Raw genomic sequence first — 23,005 nt, 5'->3', positions numbered from 1 at the left:
CCGCTGTGCAATTAACGAGAGCAGCAAAATTCATTGATTTGTCAACGATTATAGCAATTATTTACTTATTTATTAATGATTTCCAAGAGACAATGAAGTTGAATTTCACTGTGTTACCAGTGTCATACTGATGCATTCAGTGAATATATAACCATTGATAGTCAGTGACTATCCACTGATTCAGATTTAGAGAGAAAAGAACTATGTTTTACCGTTATATAAAAAAATAAAAATATTTTTAATTGTTTGTCAGTTTCAAAACGCTAGGTAAATGTCACTGATTGTACATTATAAAGGAAAATCAGAAAATAAAATATAAATTGTTTCTCTTAGGGTAATTTCGGTATATACGCCGCACCTATTGAAAACTTAATTTATCAGGTATTATTAATTATGGTTAAGGTAAATGAACTATACCTGTAAAAACTTTAGACTGTCTATTACTATGAAAAAAATATTAGGAATCCAAAATATTTATTTTTTATATTAAAAAAAATTCTTTAAACCCTTGCATTTCTGTCGTATAAAAATATGGATGGGTTATACGGCTACTCACGGGTGAAATGAATGACTCAAAAAATATAAAAATAATCTAAAGAGCTAAGCACTTGTATTTTGCTATACTCTATCCTTTACAATTCCTCTACACTTATGGACCACGAAATAACCACGAAACCTTTTATATTTCTTACAATAATCATTTTATGTAGATTATAACTTATGGTTGCACTACTTATTACAATGACAAATCGATTTAACTTACAATAATTTTATAAATATTAACAGTAAAAAACTGAAATTATAACACAATACTAATATAGCATAAAGGTATGTAACAGAGTGGTTGAGAGAAAATTACTTTCACTTCTATTTTTTCTGACTTTTGCGGCATAAATCCTCGCGCGGCGTATAATACCGGAGTTACCCTACATGAATTTCGAAGAAAAAAAGGGAGAGAACTCTTTGGAGGATTGATTTGAATACTTATTCATTTAACAGCATGAAACTTTCAGAAAAAAAAGCCGTGTACTGTAATTCTGTGTCATCGCAGAGAACCCAAACACACCGGTGATATGCCTGAGATCATCGTCGCCGTTAATAATCGTCGAGTTTAATCCGCGCGATCCATGGATGCTGATTAGTGGGCTGATGTCTGGCCAAGTGTGCAACTGGGACATCCGAATTGGGGATGGGCCAGTGCAAATGTCCCATCGTCAGTTCAGCCACAGGTATCTATCTATCTGCGAATGGGAAGTTCCACGGGACTTGCACCTATCCGCCGAGATTATTGGCCAGAACTTGGACGTGCTTGACTTTGATGTATGGCCTGCGGAATAGCAAATATCCTCCGAGAGAAACGCCGCAAAGCCGTGCAAACGATAGTTTCCTGATACCTGGATTAATGCAACCCTTGGTAGATATGACAGTGTAGTATCGACGAGAATGTGTTAACACCGATTAGAAGCACTTCCGCAAGGAAATATATAAGCCAGAAGTTGCTCGCTACGTAATTTTGTTCGCGCTTACGTAATTAGAGCTTAACGTCGTCGCTCGGGAGCGATAATTGCGTGTGTATCCTCGAATAATTTTCATAATTTTGAAAGTAAAAGTGCTTTCGCCTTAAATAGCTACAATTGCAAGACGCTTTATTATTTAAACCAAAGAGTTATAACTTTCTCAATAATAATTTAACGTCGCCCCGTTAAAATGTTGGAAAATATTACGATAAAATAGAGTTAAATAATTGTTCTAATTATTTAACTCTATATTTTGCTGCAGGCGGAGGAAAAGAGGTAAAATAAGAAATAAATATAGCGCAACACAAAATGCTACAGTTTACTTTAAGTCGAGAAGCTGCGACTGCACTGACTCTCGTAGGATTCTACCTTCGCGTTAATTATTCACAACCGCGCCAATTAAACGGTGCAGACTCCGTGAAGGAGCGGTGTTTGTAAAACGGCTCACAGCCGATGAAGGTTACGGATCGTTGCGATTCATACATCTCGTAAACGCGGTCGCAACTTCTGCCGTCGTCGTTTGGCAAAATGTTACCAAAGAGCGCCTCTCGCCGTCTCTCGCTGCCAAATTGTAATCTCCGTCACTCCCCGTTTCTTCTCCCGTTCTCCCCCGTTTCGCCGACCGACGACGGGCGCGCGAAAGAAATCCGGCGAACCAGACGCTCTGGATCCAATCCAAGACCAACACGGAGCTCCTCTCGGCGTCCACCGACGGCACGATCAAGTGGTGGGACATCAGGAGGATGAGGCGGCCGCTCGGCGAGCTCGTGATGGATCTGGACGATCCGCGCCGGGCGGATATCCTTAGCGCGATCGGCGTCACGAGGCTGCAGTACGAGCCGAAAGGGTACAGATTACTGGCGGGCATGGAGAACGGCATGGTGATCAACGTGAAACGGAAGGCCGCGAGCCTGGTTGATAAACTGGCAATAAGATTCAACTGTCACGTCGGCCCCGTCGTCGCAATCGATCGAAACCCCTTCGCTCTCAAGAATTTCCTCACCGTGGGCAATTGGACCGTCAAGATTTGGGCGGAGGATACCAGAGATGATAACCTGATCACCATTCGGTAAGATTCATGGAATGATGATTTTCAATAGAATTCAATCAATTTAAATCGATCGGCTTTGCAAATTAAAACTACAAATTTTTCTAACTTAAAATCACTTGGGTTAAGTAAGTGTGTAGAATTTATTATCCTTATTCACTCACATTTTCGCTCTCCAACATAAATTTGCTATGTACATTACGATTATATAGATGCGCCAGACTGGTGGGCTTTATTGTCAGCGCTATTGTGTCGTATATCTGGCTGTAAATTAGTCAGTGCACAAAGAGTAGAATAGAGTTATGAATACTTAGCGCGAAACAAAGCGTGGCAGCTATTCACGTAAACAGGATGATATATATCTCGCGGTTTCGACTAACGTCTTGTTTATCAGCGTCGAAGCTTTTCATTGTCATTTTTGCCGGTGTATACAGTTTTCGAAGTTAACGTTTGTTATCGTGTATCGCGGGACATACGCGGCTCGGTAAACGAGACCGGGGAAGTAGAGAGTGAAATTTCTGTGCGCGCAGCGAGCAGAATGCTGATTTACGCGGAGGCTGCTGGAGCAGATCCAGGTACTCGGTGTTCTTCATCATAAACGCGACGGGTCTGCTGGAGGTATACGACATTCTGAACGGCGTGGACGCGCCGGTGACCACGTTTCGTGTCTGCAACGACGGTCTCACGGCCATCGTGCCACACGAGAACGGTCAACTCCTGGCGATCGGCGGTCACGACGGCAATATATATCTGATGGAATGCTCCGAGGGGCTCATTGTTAACACGAAAACCGACAAGGCGAACCTTGCTGCCGTGCGTAGTCCGAAAAGTACTATCGAAAAGGGCAGCAATTAGATTGTCGTATACACGGAAAGAACAATTTTGCTGAATCCAGATCTGAAAATAATTTTCGTTCAAAATAATTTTGTGCGAAAGTTAAAATGATTGCTTGAATATCAAAACGTTTTATAACAATACTTATCAGTTTTAACATTTCAACAAATTATTTTGATAATTTAACAAAAAATTATTTTCAGATCTGTTTTTAATCAAATTTTTAGACCTTTCAACAAAATCGTTCTTTTTTCCGTGCAGAAAGAACGATTTTGCTGGAAGATCTAAAAATTTTGCTGAATACAAATCTAAAAATAATTCTTATTGGATCATCAAAATAATTTTGTTGGAAAGTCAAACTGATTGCTAGAATATCAAAATGTTTTACAGCAATGCTTATCAATTTTTTTTTTGTTTCCAACAAAACTACTTTGAAAAATATGCATTTCACTAGTTGTTACTCTTTTCAAATTCATTTCATATATATTCCAACTTTGATCTTATATCACTTTACACTTTTCAAAAGACGAAAGGCGATGTATCTTTTGCTGCAGTATCTCGAGAGATGCAGCCGCTTCAAAAAGACCGTCGACACACGGTTGAAGGAAATACGTTACATGCAAGCCAGCGTTCGCGAAGATTCCGCAATCAACCGCGCGGCGTTCTTATCAAAAAATAGACACAAGAGAGAAAACAGTAAGGAGAGAAATAAACATAAGACGCAAGTTAAAGAAAAGGGCGAACAGCCTGTAAAGAGAAAATCTCGGAAGAAAAAAGACGACACGTTCTTCGAGAGACTGGCGGAATCAGAAGCGGCATTTTTTCAAACAGTAAAGAGGGTAAAGACAAACTTAAATAGCCAAGAGGAAAAATAAGTGCGCGTTTCACGGGCACAAGATTTTCCATGTTTTATTTAAAACGCGTATTTTCGTGTCTCTTGAAACATTAATAATTGTTGCTATAAACGCTTCCGTTTATGACGATAGAAAAATAACGCGTTATATATTTTTTACTTTAACATGATGTTAATGTTTGGTTGCAACATGCGGGCGATGCCGAAAAACAAGTTTCACTCGTTACTATATCTACACGGAAAGAACAATTTTGCTAAATCCAGATCTGAAAACAATTTTTGTTCAATAATCAAAATAATTTTGGGCAAAAGTCAAAATGATTGCTAGAATATCAAAACGTTTTATAGCAATACTTATCAGTTTTAACATTTCAACAAATTATTTTGATGATTCAACAAAAATTTATTTTCCGATCTGTTTTTAGCAAAATTTTTAAACCTTTCAACAAAATCATTCTTTCCGTATATATTTCATTTACACAAAAAATAGTTTCTTGAAAAATATTAATAAAAACAATTATATTATGTTATATAAATTACAATTCATGCCATATAAAATATAAATTCTTACGAGAAATTCACGATTGATGCCGTTTCAGGAATTTGCGAGTTACTCGAGGCTGGATCCCGAAACCGAACAGATGATCGGTCTCGTGCAGGAAAAGCACAAGAAAAAGATGATTTCGCGCGAACCGGCGCCGGTAGAGGAGAAAACTGTCAAAATTGCGGAAAAGCAACGTAGATCTGTCAGGCGGGAAAGGACAACACCGGTGAAGCCCACATCCCCGGCGAGATTCTTGATGGAAGAAACGGAAGTTGACAAGGAAGAAGGTGGAGAAAGTGCGGTTACGAGAATAGAAGCGCCGCTCGCAAAGCCGCGGAGGACCGTGAAGAAACGTCGGGAGGAGATTTTAAGCAAAATTTGCGCCGTCGAGGTCTGCAAGCCGGAAATCTGTTGCGCGGACCTGAAAGGTAAAGCTTCCCGTTTCCGACGATAGTGCCAAACGTCGTTTTCGTCGGGGTCGGTAAGACGATCTACGTTTTTTTTTTCTTCTTTTTCGCTTTCCATCGTCGCTCGTGAACGGACAAGGTAACGAGATCTCCGCCTAAAGCCCGGCGCGAAATCCGATAATACGCCGCGCTTCCTCGGCCGCGCGGCTTTGTTTGAGCCCGGCAATATGGCGGCATTATGTCTAATTTTCTTTCACATTTGAGCAGCGACAGCGTGTGGTGCAGTATAGAGAATAATATCGCGGCGGACAGATTGATAGCGCCGCGGGAGCGGAAAAAACGCGGGGCAGGGGGGAGGACGGGGGGGGGGAGAGGTAGAAGATAATTTCGTGAAAAACGGTTTCGGTGTGGAAAACCGCGATCAAAAAACCGCGCAAAAGCGCCACGTCGGCTGGAAACATTGATAAACGTTCATTGTTCTGATTTGCCCTCGCTTCCTGTCTCTCCGTCCATCGACGTCGCATTTCGCTGATCCGGCACGGGCGACACGGTTCTCTCCGTGCGCGCGCGACACACAATCGGACAGCTTAATTAAGAACGTCGCTGTCGCGATCGCGGTCGATTTCAAAGCGTGTGCCGTACGCGTCTAACCCAAACTGTACGCCCTCCCCTCCCACCCCTCGCTAGCCCGCCACGCGGTACAGTTAGATTAATGCGCTAAACTCGGGGCTCTACACCGGGGTTCTTGTTTCTCTTTGGCCGTTTAGATGCGCCGGCGTATAATTGGAGACGGGCGAGGGCGAGACGCCGCGCCGCGCCGCGGCTCTCAACGCCGTTTCTTAATGAAGGACGTAACAACAAACGGTCCGCGCATGAATCTGCCCAATGAGAATTTATTACCTGTCCCATTTTCATTTTATTCGCTGGGGTAGAGCTCGACAGAAAGAGCGTGACAGATGAGACAAAGAAACCCCGCGCCGTGCGTTGATAAGCATTTTCCCCCGCAATTTCTTCCCGTGAACTTCTTTTTTCGTCTGACGACAGAAAGATTTTATCAAATAACACTTCGTGTATGTACAATCTGTCGTGTTCTCCGGGCCGCACTGCAATTCAGTGATTTTCTTAAACCGGATATGCGCACGTTGCACAAGGACCGAGGCTTGCGCCGCATTAAACTATCATTTGTTACGTACCATCAAAGATGCATTATGGCTCTGTCGTCTTGCCAGCAACTATGACGCGCAATATCTCGCTAACTGCTCCGCTAAAAATATTTTTTTCTTTATTCTCGTGCCCCACTATTGAATACCAATCTTCATCAGCGATGAAAAATATCATTAAGCACATATATTAATTTTTTTTAAGTATAAATACCTAAATATACATATTTTATTCATAACTTTAAGCTAAACAATATCAGTATATTTAACTTGTTTAATACTATAATATTTTCAGCTTCTTAATATTTTCAACTCCGAATCTTGGAATTTAAATAAAAGATTAATGTTTAAAAATCCGTATTAATTTTTTTCCGTTAAATAAAAGTCTACGATACATATAAATAGTCAACGATAGTATAATATGAGAGCTAATTTTTTTGCAGAAAAATGAATTTTGGCTGTAACTGTTAAAGTATTATTTATTGCAAGGGTTTCTCTCGGGAGAGTCTAAAAGGTTAAGCTTAGATTGGATGTTAAATAAATGAGATAAGGGCAAGATCAACGACAGCGATGAAACAAAATTGGACAGGATGAAATCATCCTGGCGTTAAATTAGAGCGGATACCATTCGTCGTCTTCCCACCGGGTATTTTAGACACATCGAGGGTGCATTGGTGTCCAGTATAATTGGTCTCGGGGGGAATATTGTATGACGTTTCATCTGACGGAAGAAATAAATGCGTCATTGTTTGATTGCAATTCTTTTCATTCGAGAAAATAAAATAATTTAATACGAAATAAAGTATAATTTCGGAGTTAAAAAATATTGCTTTTTCCAAATTTCATAATTATTGTCGTAGTATATTGTATGTATATGTATATATCGTTATATTACAAATCCTATGAAGTGTAGTAATCGTGAAAATTAAACATAAAGTTTATATAAGCGAATATTAGTTAACTGTATGGACAATTTGATTTTCATAATGAAACAACTGGATTAAATAAATAAAATGTGGGCGAGAGCTGATGTATTTGATGCTCTAAGATTAGATTTTTAATGTACTTTAACTAATCTTAGAGCATTAAATATCCAGCTCTGACTCATAAGCCACATTTTATTTATTTTTATTTTGTCACTTTATTGAGCCTATCTTTATTATATTATTTCAACTGGATTAACTTAACAAAATAATCATAGGTCAATATCGTCATTTTCATTCGACATGAGATTTTTATGTATTTCAGGAAAGTGGAAGGTTGAATTACAGACCCAACTTGTCTCGGAGGAGAAGAGATCTTCGGTTATCAGCCAACGGCGACGTAAGTTATTCGATCTTGAGCAGAAGTTGCCGGAGCATTTGTCAATGGGGAAGGGAGAGAAGAACTTGCTAGTGGAGGACGAATCGCTGGCGGACGTACTCGCGGATGAGGTCGCGGAAGCCAGAAGGGAAATGCGTGCTTGGCAGGAGAGTCTCGCGTTGGGCCAACGTGACTTCTGGTGGCCCCGTACGATTGAGGTTGCGCACGAGAAGCCGGAGGGAAAAAAGGAGGAAGTCGGGCACGGCGACGTCGAGTCGCCTGTGCAAACGGAGAAGGGTAGATCGGATTTTCGGCAGCTCGCTGTAGAAACGAGCACGAAATGGGAGTCCGCCGCGATCGGCGGCGAGACCTCGCGAGCGCGCGGAAGGCGAGAGGCGAGGAAGCTCGACTCGCGAGAAGAGGTAGAGACGCTGCAATCAACGTTATTCGCGCACACTGATAAACCAACGGGAACAATTACGGCGTCGAAACGCGAGTAGGGTACAGCCACGGCGATCAATATAATTTAATATTCGTGATATTTTGATGATTGCCCCGGTAAAATTTATCGGCCAGTGATATTAAAAATTCTCAATTGCGAGAACGGAAACTGAAACGCGACCCGAAAGTAACGGCCGAAAAATTTCGGAGCCCGTAAACGGAAACACGATTAATTAATTAACTCAACGCGGCAGCGCAATTTTAATTTTAATTATTTCACAATGCGAGGACTGCACCGATTGCCGAGCTCTAACGAATACGTTGCGTGTGTGACACGAAGTGTCACGAGAAATCCAGGAAATTGCGTTCAAAATATACTCGCGAAGCAATAACTCAGTTTAAGTGTTCCTCGAGATACCTCAAGATCTCGAGCGGAGAGAAATTACGAAGTTGCCCATTTTGTCGGAGGCTGTATAGAAAGTACTGGGGGAATGATCTTCAAGAAGTTCGCGAGAAAGAAGTTGGCGGAGGGCACTTCATATTTGAATAGAATTGCAAGACTTTCATCGTGGTGCTCTTCGCGCAGAGAGAAACGGATCAAACAGAACAGTCAAGTGATGCAAGATACGCTCACGTACCGCACGTGTACAAACGTGAGAGCGAAAGATCGAAAATTCAACCGGAAAGGCTATAAAAAAAAAACACAAGAGCGCAAATGAAAAAGTCGAATCGCTTCGTAATGAATCTACGCCGTTGCGAGCGTTGAAAATTATATGCGAGGAGAGGCCTCTTCGTCTCGCGGCCGAATTCCATTCGGGGGCGATTCCGATAGAACCGAGGTGGGGGGGGGTAGCGACGAGGCTCGGAGAGAGGCCGAAACTTTAAGACGGTAAATTGCCGAAATTACTGCGAGGATCAAAGGGGCGCCTTGGCCATTAAAGTTTCCGCCCGATTAATCGATCGTGCGGCGCATCTCGAGAAGCGCCGCGCCGCGCCGCACCGTCGCGCCAAAACGAAAACGCAGATGTGCGGGATAGGTCGCAGATCGCGGTCTCGTGCGACTCGCTCTGACTTCGACACGAATCCCACCGAATTAGAAATAAGACTGACGCGCTCTCGAGTGCCGTAGGGGGAGGAAAAAAAAGCTTTCTGAAACAGTGCGACGGAAGTTTAAAAATTCAGGCGGGTACGCCGGTCGCTTAATCCGCGACAAGCGTTCCCGTAAAGTTTGCAGCGCATCTGCAGAAACGCCGCGGCGCGGCGCAACGGATTAAGCCGATATAAATTAAATTATGGAAATCGTGCTGGGGCCGCGCTGACTGCGGGGGTCGAATTTTCACTTCGCGATACACAAGTAAAAAAAACATGCGAGCGAGAGCGGATGAACACGAATATTTCTTAATCTCCATCTTTCTTTAGCGGAGTTTAATCGAACGATTAAATTTTCATTAATCGCACATTTATATCACGAATATATACTTTCACCTTTTCAAAATGTCATGAATATATAGCATTGCATAAATCGATTCGAATGCTAATCTCGCTAATTAAAAATCTATCCAAAAATATAAAGAATCAAATCAAAAGAATTGCAATTAAAAAACGGAATAACGAAAATATAAAGAATCAAGTCAAAAGAGTTACAATTAAACAGCGTGTTAAGCAATAAAGTAACATTCCATTGCTGAAGGAGAATGGTACTGTAAATACGTATCGGAATGAGCGATGTAAAAGTATTTCGGCGAATATTTCAAAGAGAAATGCGCGACCTCAGGATCGGTTCAATTAATCAATGTCGAGATCGCGGGAGGATGTGGGAGGTTTTTCCACGCCACACAGGAGGACGAGCGAGATCTCGAATATGCATTCCGCGCGAAATTGGCGAATCGCAGGGGTTCGACTCTCTGCCCCGGCACAAGGGAGGCGGAAAGTTCGGAGTGAAAAGTTAAGGACGGAAAGTTGAGCGGAGCCGGAGAGAGAGCAAATGGATGGCGTACCGCGCTCATGGAAGAGTCATGAGACGATTCCCCGCCACTCGTGTCTTACGGAAAACTTGCGTTCTCGTATGGAAAAGCCGCGCGACTTGATTGAAAGGGTTCGCGCGCGCGGAGCAGCTCGGCTACTCCCGCACAGAGCAGCACGTTCAAAGCGGCAAAGCGCTTTGATGACGACAATACCCTCGTTGTAGATAGGAACGTATATAGGAACTTCATAAGTACATTTATTAAACTTCAGCTGTAGCAAAAAAAAAATATCTTGTTCGGAGTTGAGATTACATTGAGCCCCCGACGAAAAGAGATTTTCAACTTTTTATGCACCGGACAATACGTTTTCTCATCTTTTTACTTATTGGCGTTAAACTTTTGCTTCTATACGTCGAAAAGAAAAAAAAAGAGGCTTCTGACACTAAACCACGGCTCATTATGCATGTACAGACTTTAGGAGATAAAAAGCGTTGACAATAAAGAGTGCTACAAATGGCCTAGTTTCGCAATCGGTTAGCCGGGTCTCGTTTAGATTCTTTATTTGCTCGGTAAATCCTGCTGGAAAACTACAGGTGTAGCGCGGATTAGCAAATCGATAGACACTCGAGAAACGTACCGTAACTATCGAGTCTTTCGTGTTGCAACTCGCCACTCTATTTCGGGATAATTCCTGTTGAAAATATACTCGATTTGCGAAATCGTTGTAAAACAATGTAACATTGGTAAAACAAACTAGGTAGAAATTCTGAGAAATGTAAATGCAAACATGGCACTGAAATATACATTTTTGTATAATTTATATATGTATGAATATACACATACTTTTGTACGTCTGTATTGATAAAACAATTTATCCTGAAATCTTTCTAGGATGCTTTTATAATATTTTATAATAAATTCATAATAAATGGTAATTTGAAATTTATTTGTGTTTTTTCCAATGTTTTACGCGCTTTTACATAGGTACATGTGATCTCGCTGCAATCCCATCATTTCGAAAAGATACATCGGAAAGTGTAGGGTAACTCCGGTATATACGCCGCACTTATTAAAAACTTAATTTAGGTATCATTAAGGGTATTATTAATTATGTTTAAGGTAAATGAACTATACCAGTAAAAACTTTAGACAGTCTACTACTATGAAAAAAAAATATTAGGAATCCAAAATATTTATTTTTTATATTTAAAAAAAAATTTTTTTAATCCTTGCATTTTTGTCGTACAAAAATATGGGTTATATGTCCATTCACGGGTGGGATGAATGATTCAAAAAATATACAAATAATCTAAATAATAAGTAAATAACGTGAATTGATAACGTAATTTGCATTTACTTCTTAATAAATAAATAAAAAACGTATTATCAGATTACAAATAAATACATACATGAATATTATTTGATTAATGTATTGTAAAGGGCGTATTATAACGTATTATTATTTACATATATATTTATAAATAAATAATAGAGCGTTTGTATTACGACATAAATCCTACGCGCTAAAAATGCCGCATATCCTAAACAGATGAAATATACGAGACAATAAACTAAACGAAGAATACAAGAGCTAAGAACTTGTATTTTGCTATACCTGTCCTTTACAATTCCTCTACACTTATGTACCACGAAATAACCACGAAGCCTTTTATATTTCCTACAATAATCATTTTATGTAGATTATAACTTATGGTTGCGCTATTTAAATTACAGCGATAAATCGATTTAACTTACAATAATTTTATAAATATTGACAGTAAAAAACTAAAATCATAACACAATACTAATATAACATGAAGGAAGTAACAGAGTGGTTGCGAGAAAATTACTTTCACTTCTTCTATTTTTTCTGACTTCTGCGGCATAACTCCTCGCGCGGCGTATATACCGAAGTTACCCTACAATTTTTCGACACAATCGTACCACCTGCGTTAGCTCCGTAAATTGCAGCAACGTTAGCGACGTGATGCATGAATCCGAAAATACGAATTTTCACCTCCGTTGATGATTGTTGGTCGAACGTGATCGGCGAAAGCTAACAAACGGATGCCGCGGCCATTAGCTGATGAGGGCATCGTAGTTCATTGAGCCTTACTGAACTGAGATCGGAAATTACAATGTATGAGGGAGGGAAAAAGCTAGTTGGAGAGAAGAACGTCAAGTCGGGGAAAACAACAGGTTCTTTCAAATGCTAAACGATCTACTGCAATAGAGTAACTGCGCGCGTTGCATATTTATATAGTCACTAAAAAAAACCCCACTAAACATCTCTTTTGAGATGTATTACAAGAGTCAATGGATGAACCTCGTCCATTTATTAGAACTTAGGTCCTATTCATGATGTTTAAACGATGAGTGTATTCAGCGTGAAAAATTCGAATGAATCTAAAACTTTTAATACCTCGCGCAATGTTAAATTCAGTTAATTGATTCGGAAAATTTATTTTCACTTTGGGTAACCAAGAAAAAATTTGCTTGCTATGATTAATCTCACAACTATTTCAGTTTTTATTTAATTTACTTTCTACTGACTTTCTAATATGCTAATTTATACGTATAATTACCATTGCTTTCAGCATTACGACAATTTAACGCTGCTAAATGCAGCACTATACGATGAAACATGTATGAGTACATGTACATAAATCACCATAATATTTTTCGTTGGCTGATAAAAATATCAGAGTATGTGCGCGTTTCATGAGCATCACGCGGCAAAAGATGGTTTACGATTTTTTGCTTTAATTAAAAAAAAATTTTCAACGAACCGATCAACGCTCAATTCCGGATGCTCGCGTGTTTCGTGCATATAAAACTGATGTATGCCATTTCGAAACTCGTAAACTATTAAAGCTGCGTCTGTATATGATCAATATTATTGATGCAACATATCGTGTAAATAATACTGATATCGTGTAGATATAATATTGATACCAATATAGACACGATCGATTCGTAATTGCGCAACATATGAAGTTACTGTGCAATTTCATCGATCGCTTAGGAATCGCTTTAGAGAAATCTGGCTTTATTTTTATACAATGATTTTGCAGTTTTTGATAGATTAAACAAAAATAAATAGTTCTGATCGTTGAGTCAAGGAAATTACATTAAATTAAGACGCCAATTTAGGCGTTAGATTAAAAGAAGGTAATATTTTTTCATTTAGACAGTTCTTACACAATCTTAATCAGCTTTAATAAAAAGTTTTATTAGATTTATAACAAATTAAAAAAAAATTTCAGAATATTTATCTTGGAAATAATGGAAACTCTTTTGTGGAACTTATTAAATTTCTTGATCACACGCGAGCAATCTTTTACGAAGGAGACGTGACAAGCATGATGCTGGACGCACAACAAAGAGTACGGAACGATCGTATCGTTAAGATGGAGTAGTTACATCAGCGATTCTCGATGAAACCGAGTATTAATACAAGTGGAGCAGAAATCTTGATTGCAATCTCCGCCGACCGGCCATTGTCTTTCGTTCGTTCAATCAGCTTGATCGAAAAAAACAAGGGATTCGTATAAATCGAATTAATAAGTTTCATAACTCGAGGATATGCGATTGACAAAAACGTAAAAATCCCTCCTTTTTCTATTTTGTTTCTAAATTCATGTTTTATTTGAGAAATAATTTTTTCAACTTCCTTTAACTTTGACAAAAATAAAAAATATATTTGATTATGTAACGAAGAGAGAGCTAATACTTCTAGAAAAAATATTTTTGCAAAACGTATTGTATCTTGGACAGAAAAATATCATAGCTTGGAAAATTAATTTTCCGAGAACAGAATTGCAAGATTTAATTAAATCTGTAAATTAGGGGATTACAATTAGGGGACAATATTTCGTTTGGCAAAGTTTGAATTTTACCAAAACTAAATGAGATTGTTGTTGGTGTTTCGGAAGAAATTTGTTTTGCTTGTTACAGTTTCATTAAAAAATAACACTGCCATAATATTGTCTTTTTCTCAAGACGTAATATAAGAATTTTGTCGAGAAAGAAAACGATCGATAAATATCGCATCGCGATCAGAAGAAAAACGCGATCGTGCGCAATTTCACTCGGGGGAGCACATGTGGGAATACACGTGTGACACTTTCGAAAGATTCGCTCATCCCTCACATTTTAGATATTGATTTCGAGAGCTGCACGCGCGCTCGAGTCAGAATCGTCAGAAGTCTGGTTCGCTAAATGCTATTGAATACAATATATAATGGAGATCAAGCAGGTTTTTCTGAAAAAACGCACGGAATTCGGCAAGCAGTGCATCTTCGACATATGCGGCCCGCAATTGGACGAGGAGATCAAGCCGGATCCCGACGCTATGGCTCATTACATTTTAAAGTCTCACCGCAACGTCGGCGTGCAGCACACCAAACAGTTCGCCTTGCACGAGGTTAATTTCGAATAATTTATTACAACGCTAATTAGGCAATCTCATTGAATTTTGGGCAAATGCGCAAAGAAAATTTGCTCCTCGAAGTGTATTGCAATAATTTACGAGATATTACATGATGCTCAAGATTTCCGCGGTAATAAGCGGCTCTAGCCGGAGTTACAATGTCGGATCCGATGTGAAGGTTAACGAACTGCAGCTCTTGTGGCAGCCCTCCCTCCAACTCAAAAACTCTACTAATATATTCAAAAATCAGCTTCGCTTAACTTTAACGAAACTAGACGCAACTTGCGGTAAAATTGGCGTCAGACTGACGCGCCTGACGGCGCAGCATCTCGCGGAGTTCGCTACCTGATGCCACAAATGCGCAAATTTCTGCGAAACTACACAACGGGCGGAAAGACGGGCAACCCCGCGCGAATTTTACACGACCGGCACGTTTTGTTTTATAATGAGGCGCAACTCAAGGACTGGCAGACATTCGACATTACTTTAACAACAGCAATTTCACAACTCATAATTTTAATGCCGCGGAATATTTCAACCGTATGCTTAGAAGAACTTAATTAACGGTAAAATATATAGTATAAGATGTAAAAACGTGTTGCGAATAATCATAAATTTGCGCTTATTTTATCTTCAACGTTACACTATTTTGTTGCGTTAAAGAAATGAGGAACAACCGGAAACAGAGTTGTCTGCACACACGCGGTCCTGCGGTCAACCCCGTGGAATTTCACATTATCGTCCTAGCAATCATTCCTATGGCATTCCAGGCTCAAACTGTCGGCAGCCAAACGAAGAACAGTGGAATGTTTCACTTCGAGGGTGGTTGGCCGAAGGAAATCAATCCGAAGGACGAGGAAACTACAGCGAGGTTTCGCAGACGAATCGAGAAGGGCGACGATTGGGCGTCGAAATTGCAGAACTTATTTCAAGTATATTAAATGGATTATCCGCGAGAACTTCTGTCTTATTGAGCTAAAACTTACTTAATCAGAACCTTAAAAGAATAATTGATATCGAATTCAAGAAATTAATTAATAATTAATAATTTATTTCTTGTGATCAATTGTATAATTCCAGATATTGATATCACATTATATTTTATCATAGAAAATACAAGAATTATATTGTTGTTTTCTTTTCCGTAGGAAATGGAGCACAATATTCTTCAAAACGGGGCACTTAATATATATGAACACTATTTCGACGAAATGATTCCCACAGAACTAGTGAAACTTCGTAGTCTCAGGTGCAAATTTAATTTTGTCATAATTCATCTATATTCTATCTGTTGTTGAAAGATCTAAAAATTTTGCTAAATATAGATCCGAAAATAATTTTTTGTTGAATCATCAAAATAATTTATTGGAATGTAAAAACTGATAAGCATTGCTATAAAACGTTTTAATATTCTAGCAATCATTTTGACTTTTGCACAAAATTATTTTGATTATTGAACAAAAATTATTTTCAGATCTGGATTCAGCAAAATTGTTCTTTCCGTGTAACAAATGAGGGCTTGTATATAATTCACGGATACCTCAAACACGGATTGATTTGTTAACGTGGAGCACAATACGTAGTGAGAAGTGTGAAATATTCATGTTAAAAAAGTTTTCTTGACATAATGGCTGTAATCGTAAAATAAATATGGACATATCATAAAACAATAATTCAACGAATTAAAGGGATCTGAATAGATTAAAGTTTTCATTATCACACGGCACATCGATACCGGAGCACGGAGCTACGTGTGATTTCAGATGAACAATTTTAAAATGTATATATTCGTGGAGGACAAGAACGACTACGTTGGTTCGGCCATCAAAAGATTTAAAATTTAAACCCGGGCCGAGCCCGAAGGTATCTGAACATATGTCGGGATTCCGGAGTCGGTAGTGGACGCGAATGAATTATGCATCCTACCGCTAAATTTGCTTTTCTCTGTTTTAAACTAACGATTTTCTACGTACGGGAGCTGCGGCCTTTGAACGCTATTTAATTAATTTAGCTATTTTGAAAAGAAGCGGCGCGAGAATAATAATTTTTTCCTCTTCATTCAAACGTTAAGTACATTTCTCAATAATGTAATAACAATGTACGGGTAATATAACACCGTCAAATTTAATGTTAAAATTAATAAATTAAAATTCGAACGTGCAATAAAAAAACAGAAATAATACAGAGAATTACATTGTAAGTTTTAGGTTATCGCAACATAATACATTTATCAAAAACCATATATTAATACTAAAAAGATATTTATATACATACATACATTTATATACATTATATACATCACAAAGTTCATCAAAGTTTTCTGCAACTTGCAGAAAAATGAGAAATTTATATTATTTTTCAAATACTGAAATTCCATATTTTGGCCGAACATATTTTACACGGATATCATTTTAATGGTATTATTAAAAAGCTATGCATATTTCCTTTTTACTGCATCAAAGTCAATAGCAGTCTGAATTTCTATTTCAGGATAGTGAAGGTCTACGAGGATCCCCAAACGCCGGCGAGATCGGTGAACAATATTTCTTGGTCGCCAGACTCTGGCAGTAAAATGGTGGTCTCGTACTGCTCCTTTGGAGTCGAGCCAGATTACAGTAACATTGCGTACATCTGGCAGATTGGTAGGTGGAAAAAGCGTGCAGGAGCCTTGACTGCATTTAGACGGCGCACTTGATTACGGTTGTACAACGTCCGCAATAAGTTTCCGCCCTTAACCCGCATTAACGTTTTTAGTAAACCGGGGGGAAGGGGGCGATTTTTTTCTCTACGGCTTGCAAATTGCTTCGATAAATAACAATCTCGTTTCACAAAAAATTCATGAGGTTTTTTTCTTGTTGAACGTTTAAGAACGCTTCTTTTCGACTAATCTAATTGCTCGTAACAAAATGTAGTCTTGAACTTTTATCGCGCTATAAGTGATGTAAATCTCTCAACAGAAAGATATACTTGCCGATATAATTCTATTACGATGGAAGTAAATTAGATATATAATGTAATATTATTAAATATTGCAGTAGAGATTGTGCTTGTGTATCCATGGCTCTTTTGTGTACGTAAAACGCCTCCCTCTCATCTCCACGTACGCAAAGTTAAAGTTAGATTAATTAAAAAGTCCTACGCGAAATTCAGTTTTAGCGATCGAATATGCCAATTCTCTCTGCACAACGTTCATTCGACACTCGATGGAATGTTGATCAATCAAGCAGCACTGCATTGTTATATTGATTCATTAAACGAAAAAAAGAAAGAGAGAGAGAGAAAGAAATGCAATGTTTCTACATCGGCAATTACAATCATCTTACTTCTATAACAAATGAAACTACTAGGCAAACAACGCGCGCGCGGATTGGGCACGGGAGCCCAACGATATTGCATTTCTCGCGTATTGGAAATGGAATGTAGCTGCACTTTATTCGACGTATGTATTTTTCAACGATACGCGTCTCTAATGGCTCGAAATCGGATTTTACAAGCGCAACCTTTTTAATCTTTCAAAAATAACGCGATGTTTTTTCCATTCGTTTTCGTTTCGGTCGACGACCGGAAAACGACGCCCGGAACTGGTCGTCGAATATTCGGAAAAAAAAAACACTGCGCGGCACAGCCAATCCTAATAAGCCGTGGATGACACTGGAGACCCCGTCCGCCACGGTGGTCAGCGAGTTTAATCCCCGAGATCCCTCCATACTTGCCAGCGGCTTGGTGTCAGGCCAAGTTTGCAGCTGGGACGTCAGGACTGGCACCGCTCCGGTTCAAATGTCTCATCGTCAATTCAGTCATAGGTAATCTCGACGTGTACATGCCTGGGCGCGACGTCGGAACTTTGGCTTTCATAATTCAGCACCGAAGTGCCCTAGTGTTCTTGGCCGATCGAAAGAGCATTCGCGCGGCTCACGCGCGCGCGACACGATGATGAATGATTAAAATGTTGCCCCCTGTCGCGTTTCCGTCCTTAATTAAGTTTCACCAATTTTTTTTTTCCTTTCCTTTCTAACACGACATTCGTCACGTCGCGCGTGATTTTTCTTCTCAACATCAGAACGCGGCTTGCAACGGCGACTCGATTATCTTCATTTCGTTTTATCCGTGGAAAAAATGCAGCGACAGAAAGAGAGATTACTTCGCTTGGAATAATTGTATGATATAAGAGAATATGATTGAATTAATAAAGAGTTATAATTACAAATCCCTTTTATGAGATATATCCTACTTTTTGAATGACGTGTATAAGAATTCTATATACATTTTCTAAGGGATTGCACGACGGTGGTGAAGTGGATCGCCACGAAGAGCAACACGGAGTTCTTCTCGGGCTCTTCGGACGGACGTGCCATGTGGTGGGACATCAGGAAGTTGCGTGCGCCAACCGAAGTTCTCGTGTTCGATCTCCAGGCGCCGAACGAGCAGAATCTCGCGCGGGCGATCGGAATCGCGTCGGCCGATTACGAGCCCAGCGTGGGCACGAAGTTCATGTTCGGTTTGGAGAATGGCATCGTGATCAGCGGTTCGAAAAAAGCGAGGACGCCGGCCGAGAAAATGGCCTTGAAATTCAACGCTCATTACGGCCCGGTTCTTTCCGTCGATCGCAGTGGCTTCAATCCGAAGATCTTCCTGACCGTCGGCGACTGCACGGCTCGTGTCTGGGCGGAGGACTCGAAGGACGGCAATCTCGTGTCGACGAGGTACTTTTTTTTAATAATTTGAAACGAGACATTCCAGGAAGTAGGTATAAGAATGATAACTTCAATATTTACTCCAAAAAATATTTACAATCAAAAAATATACATATGTAATAATTATAATTTGAATAAGACTGCTTATGTGAATAACACAACTAACTTCGAGAGCGTCTTTTCGCAGTCATGGCTGCATGGAAGGAACGATTTTGTTGAAAAGTCTAAAAATTTTGCTAAAAACAGGTCTGAAAATAATTTTTTGTTGAATCATTAAAATAATTTGTTGGGATGTTAAAACTGATAAACATAGTTAAAACATAAACATGTTAAAACTGATAAACATTGCTATAAAATGTTTTGATATTCTAGCGATCACTTTGACTTTCGCACAAAATGATTTTGATTATTAAACAAAAATTATTTTCAAATCTGGATTCAGCAAAATTATTCTTTCTGTGTAGATCTTAGATGTCTAATAAATTCTATATCAATTTTTCTGAAATCCAAGTAAATACTGAAATTCGCAATAAGTTGTTTTCAGTATTTTAAGATGCTTATAAGCATCGATTGATTAGGAAGATCAATATGATATTTCTATTCTAGCCTCAGCTAATAATTGCGTTTCAAGTCCGAACATTTAATCGACGTGCAGTTTAACGGCTGTACATGGATTTCAGAAAAATTTATATAGAATTTATTAGGCATTTAAGATCCAGCCGCGAAAAGATGCTCTCGAAGTTAGATGTGATATACATATATGATTTTGTTTGAATAACTCAATACTGTATCTTCGATATAATACTTCTATACGAAATTATAATAAGTTAAAATTTATATAAATTTATATAATATTTATATAATATTTAACTAAAACAGTAAATCGAATTTTAATATAACATTATTATTAATCATTATAATTCACTTCATAAGCGAAATACAAGTCGCTTGTTGTGATATAAATAATAGTCATTAATATAGATGCTACATCTAGGGCAATTAATATGAGATATTTAATATTAAAATATCAATATTGAATCAATTAATATTAATATTTAATACTGAATTAATTCTAAATATCAATTAATTTTTCATATCCTAAAACGTATATTGTTAATTCTTGCGGCAGTATGAAATCAATAAATTACAATTGTTTGTCAGGCTAGAATATAATTAAATTAAGATTTTTTAATTAAGATGTTTATACAATTATCAATCTTTAGATTTTTAATGGAGGGCCCAGTCTGCGGTTGCTGGAACAAAACCAGACACTCTATATTTTACGTAGCGACGCGTGCCGGCGTGCTGACTGTGTGGGACCTGCTGATAGGCCTGCATAAACCAATCTTGACAGCAAAACTATGCAAGCAAAAATTAACTGCGGTCGCGTCACATGAGATGGGATCTTTACTAGCCGTCGGGAATTCTGCCGGCAACGTTTATCTCGTCGAGTTGACGGAGGCGCTGTATTCGTTTGATAAAAATGACAGGAACGATTTCACGTCGGTGAGAATCAGCAGTTTTTATCTTTTCATAAAAATTTGCGCTACGCGAAATTAATTTATGTAATTGAAATGAAATTTAGTAGCAGTACGCGCAACAAACAAATGTTAAATAATTGCTGATAATGTTATGAGATAATGTATTATAGATAATTATGTAACAATCTTTACTAATATTTTTTATTCGATGAAAAATGTGATCAAATTAATTTTTCATTTTAAAGTTCATTATACGATGAATTTGATAAATATAATTAATTAAAGAGAGGCATAAAATAAACGCGATATTCATTGCGCTTTTCCGAATTTATGACGCCAGTACCTGGAGAGGTGTTCTCGTTTCGTGAAGACAATAGATGCGCGGATGAAAGAAATAAAATTAGCGAAAACTGCCGTAGAGGAACCGTTGCAAGAGCTCGCATTGGTGGAGCCGAAAAATAAAAAGAAGAATAAACGATTAACGGACGATCAGAATAAACGAAAGATTGAAAAAGAAAAGGTAAAAGAGCCGCGAGAGAAAGCTAGAATTATATCCAAGAGAAAGCCTAAAGATGAGTTTCCCGAACTTCAAGAGGTGGAAGATAAATTTTTGGAGATTGTGAAAAAGGTACAATATCGAAAGAATCGTTCGACAATTCTCTTAAAATATCATTAATACCATTTTAATCAAAATATTTTTCAAATTAAAATTTTTAGTCGATCAAAAATGAGGTTTAATAACTTTTTAATAACAATCAAAAATTAAGAAAATTGTTTAATCAAATTTCCATAAAGACACTTTGTACTATAAATCTAAATTTCGCACAAAAAAGCCGCGTGTCATTTGAATATATTTAATTTCACACTTTATTCTTCTTTCTCCTAACGTTTTATTTTCATGGTTTAATAAAATTTCTAATATATCACTCGCGGTCAGCTAACTGCAATATATTAGAGAACTTTTGTAATATTTCATCTATCTTTCATTCGACTGCGACCTTCTACTCTTCCGTGTGATTTATCGCCCACTGTCGCGCGAAATGTCACTAAATAATAATTATACTCGACAAGATTTAATACAGTTGTTAGAAAAGTAAATTCATGACACACGTGCGAATTATATACATATAACTATCAATAATTTTATATTAAATAAAAACTTATTAATTTCATATTTATTAAAAAAATACATCACAACTTTTAAACAATTTTATAATTTTCTGTCATTTCTCATCACAAAATAGCAATATAATCATTGAAAAGATTGATTTCTAAGGCGATCACTTTATTACTATTTAACAATATATATTTATTTTAAAGTTTTAACTATTTTAAATCTAAATCTTAAGAAGAAATTTTTATAAACAAAATCTTAATTGCAATCATTACAAAAAGACATTAAAATTTTAATTACATATATCACGATACTGTATCTAATACAGTCAATATAAATTAAACGATATATAGATAATAAAACGAATAATTTCATTTATTGTGTATCATTTTATCTACACTATTGATTTAATCTATATTTCGTGTTTTTCTGCATCTCATAGGAAAAACAGAAATATGAAGAGATTGAGGATGAAGATATTTCACCTTCGAAATTGAGTCGTATCATGAAAAAAATCCCCGGTCGAAAAATCGAAAAGGACTTGCCGGTAGATGAAGCAACAGGACTCGAGACGGAAATACCATCCAAGAAAATATTCAAAGAAGAGCGAGAAAAATATCCGAAAAAACCCGAGATCGTCGAAATTTCCAAGGCGGAAATAGCGCAAGACGTTGAACAGGAGAAGGCAATGACGGAAGAGCCCTTGCCTTTGTTGGCGGAAGAGCCCTTACCTTCGTTGGTGGAAACGGCTGTACAATTCCCTTTGCAGGAAATTAGCAAGAGAAAGCGCAGAAAGAAAGTGCGGAAGAAGCGGCCGATGCCCGTCATTTTCAGGTTGGCGAAGCCGTGTAAAACCGTTGTTTGCAAACCTGACATTTGCTGCCGTAGGACTGCGTCTGGGAAATTAATTAGGTACGGCATGCACAGAAATTTGAAACGATAAATAGATTTTTCTTACAATAAAAGAATATTGTTTATATAGACATACATATCATTAATAAAGAAAATTTCTGACGGAAGTTCACAACATGCTGACCAACTTATATACCTGTATAACATATACTGGGTGTCTCATAATAGGTGTATGACCGTTCATGGGTAGGTAGAACTAAACTGAATCGAAAAGTCCTCTACCATTTTGCAAAATTCGCAATCGTTAACAAGATATTAATTTTTGAAGATCGTCGAATAAACTTAATATCTCGTTAATAAAT

At 38.1% G+C, this 23,005-nt stretch overlaps 3 protein-coding genes across 3 annotated transcripts in view; 2 read left to right on the top strand and 1 right to left on the bottom strand.

Moving 5' to 3' along the window:
• Positions 1-23,005, bottom strand: part of LOC105456304 (furin-like protease 1) — a 211,263-nt gene that overhangs the window by 24,522 nt on the left and 163,736 nt on the right. The window lies entirely within an intron of this gene.
• Positions 13,776-16,368, top strand: LOC105456302 (dynein intermediate chain 2, axonemal-like). Its single transcript, XM_011700248.1, has 4 exons — positions 13,776-14,496; positions 15,273-15,434; positions 15,651-15,751; positions 15,977-16,368. Exons 1-4 carry the CDS (start codon positions 14,314-14,316, stop codon positions 16,008-16,010), a joined length of 480 nt encoding a protein of 159 aa, XP_011698550.1. The 5' UTR covers positions 13,776-14,313; the 3' UTR covers positions 16,011-16,368.
• Positions 18,777-23,005, top strand: part of LOC105456303 — a 6,249-nt gene continuing 2,020 nt past the window's right edge. Inside the window, exons 1-4 of the mRNA XM_011700249.1 lie at positions 18,777-19,205; positions 20,420-20,702; positions 21,018-21,305; positions 22,234-22,703. Coding sequence (XP_011698551.1) covers positions 18,856-19,205; positions 20,420-20,702; positions 21,018-21,305; positions 22,234-22,703 — 1,391 coding nt within the window. The 5' untranslated portion in view covers positions 18,777-18,855. The remainder of the gene's footprint in view (positions 19,206-20,419; positions 20,703-21,017; positions 21,306-22,233; positions 22,704-23,005) is intronic.

Source organism: Wasmannia auropunctata, unplaced genomic scaffold (genome assembly GCF_000956235.1).
Source record: "Wasmannia auropunctata unplaced genomic scaffold, wasmannia.A_1.0 LD335721.1, whole genome shotgun sequence".
NCBI lineage: Eukaryota > Metazoa > Arthropoda > Insecta > Hymenoptera > Formicidae > Wasmannia > Wasmannia auropunctata.
Note: the sequence above shows the minus strand (reverse complement) of the source record. Positions and strands in the feature narration are given on the sequence as shown.